At 44.0% G+C, this 14191-nt stretch overlaps 2 protein-coding genes across 6 annotated transcripts in view; one reads left to right on the top strand and one right to left on the bottom strand.

Moving 5' to 3' along the window:
- Nucleotides 1-265: 265 nt before the first annotated feature.
- Nucleotides 266-10571, top strand: gabpa (GA binding protein transcription factor subunit alpha). 5 transcript variants are annotated; one of them, XM_056289818.1, is made up of 10 exons: nucleotides 266-1558; nucleotides 3105-3206; nucleotides 3318-3462; nucleotides 3853-3937; nucleotides 4615-4839; nucleotides 6008-6202; nucleotides 6567-6623; nucleotides 7228-7350; nucleotides 9237-9429; nucleotides 9732-10571. In XM_056289818.1, exons 2-10 carry the CDS (start codon nucleotides 3130-3132, stop codon nucleotides 9952-9954), a joined length of 1323 nt encoding a protein of 440 aa, XP_056145793.1. In that variant the 5' UTR covers nucleotides 266-1558; nucleotides 3105-3129; the 3' UTR covers nucleotides 9955-10571. The 5 variants fall into 5 exon arrangements, with proteins under 5 accessions (XP_056145793.1, XP_056145794.1, XP_056145792.1 ...); XM_056289819.1 differs by having other exon boundaries at nucleotides 266-1274; XM_056289817.1 differs by having other exon boundaries at nucleotides 266-1108.
- A 74-nt stretch (nucleotides 10572-10645) lies between these two features.
- LOC130120988 (amyloid-beta A4 protein-like) overlaps nucleotides 10646-14191 on the bottom strand; it is a 37183-nt gene continuing 33637 nt past the window's right edge. Inside the window, 6 exon segments of the mRNA XM_056289815.1 lie at nucleotides 10646-12910; nucleotides 13489-13614; nucleotides 13616-13636; nucleotides 13740-13831; nucleotides 14109-14133; nucleotides 14135-14163. Of these exon segments, the coding sequence (XP_056145790.1) occupies nucleotides 12809-12910; nucleotides 13489-13614; nucleotides 13616-13636; nucleotides 13740-13831; nucleotides 14109-14133; nucleotides 14135-14163 (395 nt within the window). The 3' untranslated portion in view covers nucleotides 10646-12808.

Raw genomic sequence — 14191 nt, forward strand, 5'->3', positions numbered from 1 at the left:
GGACGTAGTTGTCGTTATATTTTCATTCAGATCACCAAAATATAATTTCACAGCGTTTCAAAGGTATCAAAACAAAACACCACCTTCTGTACTTGGGGTACAGAGGGCATGTATACAGCACTCTCCACAGAGAAATGTGATAGGCAACACACTATCACATATTCTCGCCCCCCCCACCAAAAAAAGGATAGTAGTTAAACCACCAAACACCATTTATGTTACAATGAAGTAAAACAAATCACACATTTACAAGAGTTCAGATCTGTTAAGAAAACTTTATTTAGTGTAGCAGTCACTATCGGACGGTGAGCCTTATAGTGACTAGTCAGACTGAGAAAGGAAAAACATTAAAAGAATCATGTCAACCAATCTTTTTAAAGACCAACACTGAAATATGACATTAACTGTGACATATGACGTAGACAGAATTGGTATACTGGCAACCTGCAAGTTCAAAATATCAACAGGTTAAAAATGAAGAGGTATGCCGAGCAAAACTTGAATGGATGGTTCTGACAACTCTCTTACACGTTGATGATCTGCACACTTGCCAGGAGGAAGTATTATTTTATCACAACCAGCCAATACCTTCCGCCTAAAGATATTCAGCATTGTGGAATCGTTACACAAACTGTTACCAAATATGGAAAAAATAAACTATAAGGTAAAATAGGTTCAACTTTGAACTATGGCGTTCAAATGCATACTTTTGTCCATTTTTTCTTTTGCAAGTTTCACTTTCAAGTATCTCAGTTGGGTTGAGCCACACTCAGCACTCGGCGGTGGGGCCCCGAACGACGCCATCGTTGTTCGGACACGCGTCCGCGCGTTACATTTAACATTTAAACGCCACGCGCACCGCGCCGTGGTTATGCGGCGGGCGCCGCGGGAAGCGTGCCCGACGGTCTTAGGGCCCGAATCAAGCGCCGTGCCCCTCACACCGGTTCACCTCGACCAGGCTAGTTTAGTCCCACCCCCCTCCCCTGTTGACCAAAAACTTGCATGAATTGGATTCGACTGTGCGGTAGCCTGGGCCAGGCTGTTTTCTTTTTCTACCAACATCACAACACATTCACAGCCTTTCCGGGGGGGCCTGGATTTCAAAAAGGTGCGCCAATCTCACCGACAGTTGGGGATTCTTCTTCTTCTTCTTCTGTAGTCAAAACGCCCTAAGCGGAGGACGGCTTGTTATTTGGGCTGACTCGGCCGCACTCTTCCCGCTACTTTGCAACGCCGACTAGCCGCCGCTGATCCATACAGTGTGTGGCGCCGTAGTAAGCCAACATGCAGGCTAGCAAGTTAGCAAGAGGCTAATGCTAAGGGGAGGGGGGGGCTAAAGACGCTTGTTAGCAAAAGTCGCGGAAGTGAACGGCGGCCGAACGCCCGGCTTCGAGGGGGGGGTTTTAGTGTTTATTTCCCGCTACTTATTAATTACTAGTGTGTCGCGGGGACGAACTCGGGTATCGCTGACGGACGGAACCGACACTCTCTCTGCTGGGAGGAGAGAGCGGTAGCCGCCGCCGCCGCCGCCGCCTCCCCGTGCGACAACAAGTCGTAGGTACGGTTCCAGCGGCGACAAACGCCGCGTGTCCATCCGTATGTTACCGGCGCCGTTATCCCGCTAGCAGGCGACCGCTGCCCGGGTCGGGTGCCGAGCGGTGCCGCCTCGGATTTACGCGTTTTTTCTGCCTCCCCGGCGGGTCTCTCTGCCGTCGTCGTCGGCTCCTCTCGGAAGTCTAATAACTGCTGGTAAACCTTAGCCAGGATTTCCGGCTCCTTTCCATTTTGCCCTATGCTGTTTTGTTTCCGTTTGCTCCATTTCCGTTTCGAAAAGTTTTCCGTACGTGCGAAGTTTGGCGTTTGAATCCACGCGGATTACTCCCGATTTTGAACCGAGATGTGTGCTTTTTTTGTTGTTGTTGCCGCAAACCCGCCGTTGTTTGCGGCTCGGGGGGGGAGGAGGGGGGGCGGCGGGCGCAGCGCGTACCTCGCCCCGCGGTATAACGAGCCGTTCAAAACCGTAAGACCCCGACTTGGACACACGTGGGTTTTTTTGGGGTTTTTTTTAAAGTCGACCATTATCGACGTTTTTCTTGTAAAGACTCGCCCGTGATGGCAGTTTTTTTTAAATTCTTGGCCTCCATTTGGCCTTTAGACGTGAGTGAAGCCTCGCCCTCGAGTCGGCTAACGTTAGCACATTAGCATCCGCTAAAGTGTCCCGGACCGCCAATGAGAAGTCGAGGCTCAAAGGCCTCTTGGCTTTTTTAGGGTCATGCAGTGCCTGTTGTTTTAACTTCCTTAAACACGTGATGTCCACATTACTGTAATATTGGCAGTCGTAGCCGCAGTATACCTACCTCTATAATAACCATCACATTTGTTTTGATGGGCGTTTAAGCATCCATCCTAAACATGTTTACCATTACAAGTGAAGGCTCACAGTACTGGTCTGACCATAGTTTATTCTTGTACACCCCTGTTCTGTTAGACCTCTGATATTGCAGTTACTTGGATCTGTGTTCATACTCATATTTTTTACTTTCTCTGCTTCTTGTATTTAGTTTTTATATCTTAACCATATATTTGACGCTCTTAATTGACACTTCCTTTCTAGCTGTGTACGTTTGTGTCGCTGAGAGCAACCTACTGAGTCAAATTCCTCATGGGATCATACTTGACCCATAAAACTGACTCTGGATGCATGTAATCCAGTGTTCAGCGCTTCAAACCTTTGTAGAATTAAATTGACATTCAAACTACTTCCTATTGGCCGTAACACTAAATATGCCTGGAAGTGATTGTTACATTTTGGAATAGGCTGTGTGTAGTCCAAAGCATGTGGAATTCATTCCAAACAAGTTATTTAGATCATTTGCCGGTTCACATGAACATATGATAAGATGATCACATCGCTCAAGATAGTTAAGTGTGCTGTAAAGTCATGTGCCCTCTCCAAATTTTGGTCAGAGCCAACTTTTTTTACTGATTATAAATTAAACAAGCACCATAGATTTGAAATTGATCTTGTTTTTTTTCAATTAGTGCTGTATGATTATTGTTCCAAAATACTTGATTTTCTCTTTTCATGCACCTCTGTACAACAGCTTACCTCTTGGTGTTTAGAAGAGAATGTCTAAAAGTGAGACAGAAGAAATGATAGAGATAGAGATTGATGGACAGGAGAAGCAGGCATGCCTGGAGGAGGGGTGAGTGATGTGTGATTGTTATGAATTGCATAATGTATGACATGTGCAAGTCCACATTTGAAACCAGATTTCTTCTCAGTGTATGACCCCTTTTTCTTGTTTTACCCCAAGTGTTGAGGAACAAACCATTACAGCATCAGATCTGATTCAACAGGATATCGATATTAATGAGCCAATAGGCAATTTAAAGAAACTTTTGGAGCCTCGTATCCAACTATCTTTGGATGCGTATGAGATCTGCTTACAGGACATTCAGGTAAGGATATACCATCAGTGTTTTGTCGGTACTTTTGATCACTCAAATGGAAAATATGCAGCAAATGTGCAATTAATACTAGTCAGCCTTTTATGTGTTAGCTGAAAAGGCAGTAGTAATTATTTATAAATTTGTATTTCCACCAAGGTGTTGAAATAATGGCAGGGGGTGTTTAAATATGTGATGACTGATGGAAGTTAAAAGTCCTTAGAATGTTTCAAGTGAACAATTTTGCAAAAAAGTAAAGGAACCTTGCAAATGAAAATTCATAGAGAGATTAATAAGCGTGTCTGGGAATTTTATAACACAGCAGATGTCTGTTCATTGTTTTCTTTTGATCTGTCTATTCATCCTATCCTATTTTGTTTCTCTCCCTTTCCCTCTTTCCAGCTGCACCCTGATCATAGCCTATTTGATCAAGGGGTAAAGACAGATGGCACAGTACAGCTCAGCCTACAGATTATTGCCAAACCAGGTAGAGACATACCCAAACACCAGGGCATAACCTTTACAAAGATGAGGTACCCTCACACGCAGACTAATAAAACAATCATTAAAGGATAAAGGTGATACTCAATCAGGTAGATGCCTTCATATGGTTATCTATATCAGGGTAAGGTCAAAGTTAGTGTAAGCACACAACTAGTTGACAGTAAATACACCTAAATTTCAACTCAATATTTGAATTCTTGATGCATGTATATATGTCTTAGTTACATTACTTTGGGCTGTTTGAAACTGCAGATGTGAGAGGTTGCTCGACACGGTGAACTAGATGTTTTTACAGTTCAAACACAATAGTAGCCAACAGCTAATTCTTAGACAGGATGGCAAGGATGACAGTTCCTGTTATGACATTATGTAAGAACAATTAAAGAATAGAAAAAACGATCAGACATTTTTGCTTCAAGTATTAGGAAAGGTTATGTTAGTTATAACAGACACACCTTAGACCAATGATTAAATGAATTCATTTAAAACCTGGTTTGAGAGAAATCACATTATTTAAATTCTTTAATTGAAATATTGCCTTGAATTGATTACTTCCAGTAATCAGGTTGTTAGTTTGCATGTAAAAGTATGAAATGCTTTGTGTAGAAGATTTATAGATATACACAACTCTTAAAAAAAATCAATTCTGTTCTTGTCCAGGTGAGGAGAAGTTGAACATCCTGGAAATTGTGAAGCCCGTGGAGACAGTTGAAGTGGTGATCGATCCAGATGCAGCAGGAGAGGAGGGGACTCTGGTGGAGGAGGGTCAGCTCATTGCTGTGGAGCGCTCTGCACTATCTGATGACACCTCAGAGCAAGTGACGCGCTGGGCCGCAGCCCTTGAGGGCTACCGCAAGGAGCAGGTCCGTCTGGGAATACCATACGGTGAGTCAAAGGTTGAATCAGTTCATCTGGATACAGCGTTTATTGACAGATTCGTTTAATCACTCATCTAAGTGACCTCTTCAGTCTAAACTGACTGCAGATATCTCCACCGTTATAAACAATACAGTTGCAGGAGTCCTGGCCTGACACGTTAGCTCTCCTGTGTCGTGCCATCCTCTTGACCAGCGTCTGTTTAGTTTCCCCAATGTACAAGTCACGGCAATCCTCCTGGCACTTAACATTGTACACTATATTGCTCTGTTTGTGCCGGGGTCAAATATGAAAGAATAAGGCAGATGGTGGTGAGTATGAAGAGAAAGTGAAGCTGTTGTGGCTCACAAGCAAATATATCCAAACAAGTTCACTGAAGAAATTTACCCATAGCTAATACAACATCAACAGCAGAGACCCAGATGTTTCTACATTCTTGTTATTCCTGTGGTGGGGATGGTGCTGACATAACAGCACTGGTGACTGGTTAATTTCAATTGGACATCTGGGAGTTAGTGGTCAAATAACACTGCAGTTACTGGTATCACCATATGCATCAGTAAGTTTAACAAAAACGACAACTAGTGGGCTCCCGGGTAGCTGTCTATTCTCTTGCCTATCAACACGGGGGTCGGCGGTTCGAATCTCCCTCCAGCTTGGTCGGGCGTCCCTACAGACACATTTGGCTGTGTCTGTGGGTGAATGTGGTGGAAGTCGGTAGTGGAAGTTGGATGTGGGTATTTGTCCTGGTCGCTGCACTAGCACCTCCTCTGGTCAGTCAGCCCCCCCCCCCCCCCCCCCCCCCCCCCGGATCGGCAGAGAGGGGGTGGAGCGGCGACCGGGATGGCTCAAAAAGAGCGGGGTAATTGGCCAGATTAAATTGGTGAGAATTTTTTTTTAAAAAAACAACCTACAGGGTATTAACTCTCACCCTGCTCCTGGAGAGCTGCCATCCTGCCAGTTTTCACTCAACCCTAATTTAACACACCTGATTCTAATGACTTACTTACCAAGACCTGATTAATTGAATCAGATGTGTTAAATTAGGGTTGGAGTGAAATCCAGCAGGACAGAGGTGCTCCAGGAGCAGGGTTGGTGAACGCTACTCTAACCAGTCCTTTACCATGTTTACATTTGAGATTCGTTGCGTGAATGAGTTTGTTTTCTCTTTCCCCAGACCCTTTGCTCTGGACAGCTGATCAGGTGATCCACTGGGCAGTGTGGGTGATGAAGGAGTTCAACATCGATGAGATGGAAATAGGAGGGATTCACATCCCCGGGCGAGACCTGTGTTCCTACACCCAGGAGGAGTTCCTTCAGAAGGTGCCCAACGGAGAGATACTCTGGAGCCACCTGGAACTTCTGCGGAAATGTGAGTCTGGCAGAATGGGGTTTGTGTGATACCAATTGGTAGTCGGGAGTGTTAAAAGGTAAACTGAGACAAAGCGGGAACTACACTTGCCTTTCATTCTAGTGCTCAGAATTTGATTCGTTTTATTCGTGTCTGAAGTCTGAAACTACCTGAAGTGCAGACACCTTGACCGCACAATTCACTTAGCAAAAATCATTCATCACAGTGGCTCTCAGGTGTTGACAAGTGAAGTGTAAAGATGATCAAAACATCCTGTCAGTGTTATTTAATTATAATTGAGAAACTTAGTCGCACATTTCTGGTGACAATTTAAATACTCGTGGCCCTTCATACACTAATGTGTAGTGTCTTGTATTTGTTCCAGATGTGTTAGCCAGTCAGGACCAGTCTGGTCAGGATGCCACTGTCACCATTGATCAGCGTAAGTGTTTTTGATCAGCGTGGGGTTTTTTTTTTTTTAAGCGCAAGTGAGGGGTTTTTTGTATTCTAGAAGGAATTCAGTTTTTCTTCCTCTTAGGCAAACCCATCCCAGTGGTCATTATCTAGATGGAAAGCAGAACAGGACCGTGAGACAGGGGGAAAAAACTGTTCTGCATTACTTCCCGTTTTCTCTTTAGAAAGGATTTTTCTGAACAAACCGGAAATGTCACACCAGTCTATTTTGATTTTCCATTCACACCTACTTTTAGTCAATTTTGATTACCTCATGCCACTCATTAGTCACAGCTTTCTTCGAATGTGCAAAATTTCCCGAAAAGGTCAAAATATTTGAATGCTACATTCCAGCATATATATAAATTCGATAATGTTGGGCTGATTCAAAGACAATGCATTATTCTGCACAGTGGAAAAAGGACAATTGGATTCCAGTGGGTAAAAGATCTGTTATTACCACAGAATGGAGGGGAAAGATAACCTTGGCTCAATCGAGTAAAGAAAGTTAAAATAAGTCTGAGCCAGAATTGAATCGATAGTTTTGATCTCTGCTCAACTCAGTGTTTGTGTCTCCCCATCTGCGGCTCCAGCTGTGCACATAATCCCAGCCCCAGTCAGCACTCCCACCACCATAAAGGTTCTGAAGCAAAGCCGTGGGCCCAGAATGCCTCGCATTTCAGGAGAGGAACGCAGCTCACCTGGCAACCGCACAGGTACTTTAACCACACACCCACACCAGCGACTCCTTGTTCAGTCAGTATGTCTATTTCTATGCGTGTGTTTGCAAGAGATGCTGTCTGTAAATATTGTGTCCTGGCTTGTTATACCTCTTTTATAAAGCATTCATTCACTGGGGCTTCAGGAGGTAGAGCAGGTCATTATCTGGTAACTGGAGGGTTGCTGGTTTAATCCTTTGCTCCTCCTGGCAGAAATGTAGAGGTGTCCCTGTGCTAACTGCTCCCAGTGAGCTGGTTGTTACCTTGCACGGTTGACACCGCCATCAGTGTATGCGTATGTGCTCATGGGTGAATTCATTAATTGTAAAGAGCTTTGAGTGGCTGTTGCAGCTAGAAAAGCACTGTATCACCTTTTTTTTATTTATATAAATATATATCTGGATGAGCTATAAACATGGCTGTCACTGATCATGGCATTTTCTGTTCTGTTCAGTTTGAGAGCCTAGCCTGAAAAGTATATCTCAACAAAAAAAAAAATCTAAGAGCCATAGGCTCCTAAACCCAAAAATATTTAGGAGCCAAATCAAATTTTCAGGAGCCAAAATATAGTGATGTCATACATTGTTAAAGGGCTGCCTCACTGCTTTTTCTTTCCCTTCTGTAGTGTCTGCCTGTGTTTGCTCTGCCTTCCCTGGTCTACACCAGTGTTCCCAACCTCTCCTGGAGGACCACTTGTCCTGCATGTTTTAGCTCTCTCCCTGCTCCAACACAGCTGATTTAAAGCGTCAGTTTGTTATTAAGCAGCTTCAGGAGTTCATAAGAGTTGATCATTTGAATCAGCTGTGGAGAGGTTTGAGAATGCTGGTCTACACAATGTGTTCTTTACATACACAATATGTGCAATGTTCAATATACTGCAGTCATATAACCATGAATATTTAAATGTCCGGTCTTTATTTATTTATTTAACCCCCCCCCCCAACTTTTTTATTCAACTATGTACAATTGGTTGTTTCCTGTTTATTCAGGCTCCGAGTCCGTATCTCCCACCACCACGTCAGTGTCACTTGGCCAGCCAGTGTAGTTAGGTCTGCGCCTTCTTTTGCTTGCAGACAACCAGCGCTTCAGACTGGGCTCTGGGTCAGACTGTTCAAGTGTGAGGGGCCCTCAGTACTGATCCCCAAGTGTTGTTACAACACTGGAAGACTTGGCTCACCAAGTCTTCCAGTGTTGTAACACTCGGGGGTGGGGGACTGCACACTTTTGACTTGATTCTATTCTGTGCTAGTCCTCTTTCGCACCGAGCTGCAGATATGGGACGCACCAGCATAATTTCAACTAAGTGAAGATTAATCTTGAAAATTAAAGATAATCTTTAATCTGTTAAGGTCCCAAGACAACAGTAATTGCTCCCTTACATTTCACTCTGAACTGTGGTGCTGAAGCCCGAGAGTGTCTAAAATGACCTCCAGGGGGAGTCACATATCCACATAAGAGGAGGAGGTCCAAGATCATGAGCAATTTTACACATTAGATATGCATCTAAAAAAAATTAGAAATTGATCAAAGTTATATTCATGCATGATATTGTCGTGATGATAATCTTGTCATCTCGTATTTTAATGATTTGTCAGTGTGAGTGTAGAATTTAAGTGTGATGTGTGAGATGAGGATAAATCATGGAGTGGAAAAAAAACCCCATCACAGTTGAAGATCATAGAGATGTTTTGAAAATTTTCAGGGTGATTGTAACGTTTCTACAGATCTTTTTTTTTTCTGAAAGGACAAGTTAGAATTAACTGTGACTTGCAAGTGAAACTTGTTGCGGGGTTGTTTGTGGTGACCTCTCCATGGAAAAGGCTGTGTTCTTTGAGGTGTTGCCTTTTGTACAGAAATGCACACAAACGGTATTACTCTCTTAGGTAACAACGGGCAGATCCAGTTGTGGCAGTTTCTGCTGGAGTTACTGACAGACAAGGATGCCAGAGACTGCATCTCTTGGGTGGGCGAGGAAGGGGAGTTCAAACTGAACCAGCCTGAGCTCGTGGCGCAGAAGTGGGGCCAGCGCAAGAACAAGCCCACAATGAATTATGAGAAACTCAGCAGAGCCCTCAGGTACGTCTCTGGCTTTCGCCTGTTTTTTTTTTGTTTTTTTTTCCTGGCGAGGGTATTTGCCAGGGCAGGAATCTTGACTGTTTGGATTGGCAATGGAAAATGTGTTAATCAAGAAAACAAGCTGTTGCACAATCGCGTCTCTCACAGAAAATGTTTGACGTAACAGCCTGCATTTAAGATGAATTTGGATCAATCTGTTTTCTGATTTACAAAGGCATTTTATTGGCCACCGGCCATATGAAGAATTGCATCCCTTAAAGCAGTGCTTTGTTTTTTAACATGGATTTCACCCCCCTGCGTAGGTATTACTACGATGGGGACATGATCAGCAAGGTGCAGGGCAAGCGCTTCGTCTACAAGTTCGTGTGCGACCTGAGGACTCTGATTGGCTACAGCGCTGCCGAGCTCAACTCCCTGGTGACCGAGTGTGAGCAGAAGAAGCTGGCCCGCATGCAGCTGCACGGGATTGGCCAGCCCATCACCACGGTGACCCTGGCCACAGCGACCCTGGACAAAGACAGTTGAGGGACGCCGGGGGAGGGGACATCCATCACGGCGTCCTGCGACCGGGAAGAGGTTGCTCTCAGCCGCTTGGTGTGGTGTGGTGTCGGTCAACTTCCCCTCCCCTCAATAACTAACTTTTCTTGAACTGGGGGAGATGGGGTAGGGGGGGTTGGGAGGACAGCAAGGCTGATTCTTTTTTTTTTGAGACAGACCGAGGCAGGAGGAGAGTGGTTGATTTCCTTATTTTCTTTTTTTTATATATATATATATAATTCTAACCAAGAGCAAACCAGTTCATAATGAGGGACAATTGGTATGTGCATGGTGTGTGTGTGAGAACTGAAATCCAAAACATGGTTGTGCATTTATTAGTGTAAATGATTGTGCGCGTGTGTGCAGATGTTCGAATGTAACTGAAAACTCAGCTGTGAGCTTTGCATTTTTTGTTCCTTGTTTGTAGTTTAGGATCGTTTCCATTGTATATACCGGTACTGTTTTTTGATAGCCACAAGGGCAAGTGTATTTTCATATTTTCCATTTATAGAGGCTCTGTTTTGTATTTTATTTAGTGTCTGTTCCCTTAATTGCTGGACCCTTTTTGTCCACTGGCGGGAATAAAGCGGCAAGCCTTTTTCTTACGGTCTGACTAATGGCATTAATTGTTGAACCGCTCGCAACAAGCAGACCTAAACAATGACTCGGGGCCGTGGAGTTATATGTACATTCAAAACTTTATTCATGGGATAGTGAGTGTAGAAAGCTTTTTTTTTTTTTCTCAGTCTAAGTAAATGGTTCATTTAGCTACACAGGGAGAAAAGTCACTGAATCATCAACAAATCCGTTTTGTTCCACGAGCCTCCAACGATGCCCAGTGTGAGCATCCACACGCATTTTTAAACATTCACCTGAATAAGTGTGTGTGTTTGGAGGTGATGAGTTTAGTGTTTAACTGCTCCGATATGCATTTCACATTCATGTTTACTGGAGGTGGCATTGAACTAAAAGTTTGGGAATGACATCGTCTCGTCTTCACATAGCAGAGGGAATACCCCCCCCCCTTCTCAGAGAGGCCATTCAAATTGGTGGTGATGCTTGACTTGTGCCTTCATGATGTCCACGTACTGGTTTAAGAGTAGTGTTTGGCCTCGGCTTTAAGAGCGAGAGGCCTCAGACTTCATTCAAAGAGACTTGACGACAAAAGGCGAGGGATATCCACCGCCGGACCCAACTGTACATGTATAGACAGGAAATAGAAAAATAGAACGGGAGTGTGTGTGACACACGGTGAAGGGAATGTGTAACATGGTGCGCGTGTCATGAGACAGGCTAAAATGTACAGGCATTGTAATAATCTCTACGACCGACTATTTCCCGTCTCTTAATCCACTTCTCACACACTTTCTGCTGAGGGTTACTGTACAACGTTGCTGACAAGTACAATGAGGGGGAAAAGACGTGAAAAAGAAAAGATTTAGAGGTTTTAAGGACCAACAAGCTCGATCATGAAAATGGGGGGCCCTCGGAACCCCTCAATAATCCATATATATTTACAAGTGTCAAAGGTGGAATGCTGAATCTGGAATGACTGAAACAGGGATGGAAGACAACGTAAATCTGACGTCCACCTCCATCCCGAAACTGGACCTTCATCCTAATCCCAATTCAAACTGAAATGGGGGGGGGGGGCAACGGCAAGACTTCCTCTAAAGAAACTTGAAGAGTGCATAGAACGCAAACAGTAACACAATCAACTTCCTTTTCGGATACTATTACATTTCATATTATATTACACAGAGTATTCTGCCCATGCTGCGGACACAGAGTGAGGCATGGCGACCAACGAAAAGAGCAAAGAGTCATTTTAAAGCATGTCCGTGTGACAACGAAGCAGACCAGATTTCTAAATATACTTTTTTTTCTTCTTCTTCATATGACAAGATCACAAAGAAGACACTTGAAATGTACAATCCCGCTAAAACGTCTAGCACGAGGGCCGAAAACCTCAGCGTGCGGTGCTGCGCCGTACGGCATCAATATGGCCATGCACTACGTATACTTACAGCTAATCTCGTCTCAACACACATAAAATAACAATTAAAAAAAAACAAAAACCCAAAACGTTAACATTCAATATTTTTTCAACTTTTACATATTCGTATGTTTATATATAAATTTTTTTTTCTTCCTCCTTTTTTGAAAAACAAACCTGAAAGCGCTTTTACTTACTCCCGCCGCGGCGAGGCGCTAGAGAGCCCCGCCTCCCAACAGCAGCTCCGAGAGCCGTCATGTCACCGAACACAGCACAGCTGTCACGTCGAAGTCGGGGGGGGGGGGGGGGGAGATGGAGGGAGGGAGGCGAAAAGCAATTAAAATGTGGGGATTTACAACTTCAGTTGAACCTCTGAGCAGTCAGCGCAGGACCGCGAAGAAGGTTTTGAGCGACATAAATAGAAGATATGTGGCGTTGGCGTCTCTGTACAAACCCTTTTTTTTTCTTTCTCCATTTCCTCTGTGATGGGCTGAAATGTGCAGGTGAAACAGGGAACCCTTGTCTAACCGACTGCAAACGAAAGGCTCATTTTAAAACGCGGCGCTCTACAAACCAAACGGGGGGATCGGGGGGAAGCGTGTAAGCTTTGTTCCCGTTTGGCTCCGTGTCTCTTCCTTCCAAGCCGTCACTTCGCTTTCTAACCAGAACAACAAAACTAAAAAATTTTTTTCTAAACAACCGATTCCCTTTCAACGCTCTAGAAGTTTCAGAAAGCGTAGGAGTCTGAAAGGAAGAGCCATGGAGCCGGGACGGAAGCGGGCCTGCGGGTGAGCGGGCGTGAGGGTGTGTGAAAGCTCTAAAAGAAGAAGGGTGGAGCGCAGCTCTTTAGTTCTGCATCTGCTCGAAGAATTTGTAGGTGGGGTTCTCGTAGCCGTTCTGCTGCATCTTGGTCAGGTGGCGCTCCTCTGGCGTCACCGCCGCATCCACCTACCAACACAGAAAAACGGAGGTTGGTTAAAACAAAGCAATGAAAAGATGCTTCTGGGAATGTACACAGGTTCACACAACACACACAGAGGCATCAAAACCAGAACCTGAGAGTCCTAACCATCCCATCCACCCATTTTTCAAACCGCTTATCCTAATTAGGGTTGCGGCAGCTTGTTCTGTCATGTCTGCTGGTTGGACAAGACAACTTCAATTCTTCTTCAACCTCAACACCACCTCCCTTCTTCCTCATTTGGCTGCTATGATGAAGACGTAAACTGCTATATGCAGTGTCACTTGTCCTAAAAATGTCCTACACAATAGTAACCATAAAAATTAGCAACAATAAACGTGTTTATAATTTGGATATTCATTAGCTATTGTCCTAAATACACCAGTGACAGGAAGTGTCAAAAAGGACATTTTTGTTTGCATTTAAATCTTCAGGATTGTAGCTTCAACATAACACAACCTTAAAAACACCCATAACCCCATGCAAATGTGTAGTGGGAGTTATCACAGCACAACGTCTTTATTAAAACCTGCTTGAGAAGCCACGCTGTACTGTTGTCCGTTACCTCAATGACTCCATGATGAATGGAGGTGTACTGCTTCTTCCGCAGCATCACCAAAGTGATGACAATGACGGTCGCTATGACAACACCTCCAACCATCAGCCCGATGATGGCACCCTTGTTGGACCCCGACGTCCTCCGCAAAGAATACCTGTCAGTCAAAACAGCGCCTATTTATCAGCCACACGCCTTATCAAACGATATGATGAGGTATGTTGTGTTAGTTACATATAAATTAGACGGCGTCTTCATACCAGTTTTTGATGGTGGACTTCATAACCTGTGCTTTGCCTCTCCCCAGTCTCCATCCGCACCTCTGGCATCTCCTCTGGTTTGAGGGCAGATACTGAACCCACAGGGAAACATACGAGGGACGTACTAACGTTAACAGACTGAATCACAAGAGGTTTAGTTGGGATATTATATTGATATTTTCAAATGCAGACATGCACCAGATCACTGTATTGCAATAAGGGGCTAAGGTCTATACACAGATTTCAAAAGCAGAAAAAAAAAAACAACAACACACACACACACACATATATATATATATATATATATATATATATATATATATATATATATATATATATATATATATATATATTATATATATACCATACCAGGTCGTGTAGGGAGGCCTCTGTCTGGAAACTGGACGAGCATCAACAGGCTCAACTTCAGCGAAGTAGAAAGAGAAGGAGAA

Source organism: Lampris incognitus, chromosome 11 (assembly GCF_029633865.1).
Source record: "Lampris incognitus isolate fLamInc1 chromosome 11, fLamInc1.hap2, whole genome shotgun sequence".
Lineage (NCBI taxonomy): Eukaryota > Metazoa > Chordata > Actinopteri > Lampriformes > Lampridae > Lampris > Lampris incognitus.

Excerpts from the sequence above, each read along its gene's own strand:
- gabpa (XM_056289816.1), top strand. The coding sequence starts at position 3,130 with ATGTCTAAAAGTGAGACAGAAGAAATGATAGAGATAGAGATTGATGGA. Across the intron at positions 6,624-7,227 it reads CACTGTCACCATTGATCAGC|CTGTGCACATAATCCCAGCC; the intron begins GTAAGTGTTTTT and ends CTGCGGCTCCAG. Across the intron at positions 7,351-9,236 it reads CTCACCTGGCAACCGCACAG|GTAACAACGGGCAGATCCAG; the intron begins GTACTTTAACCA and ends TTACTCTCTTAG.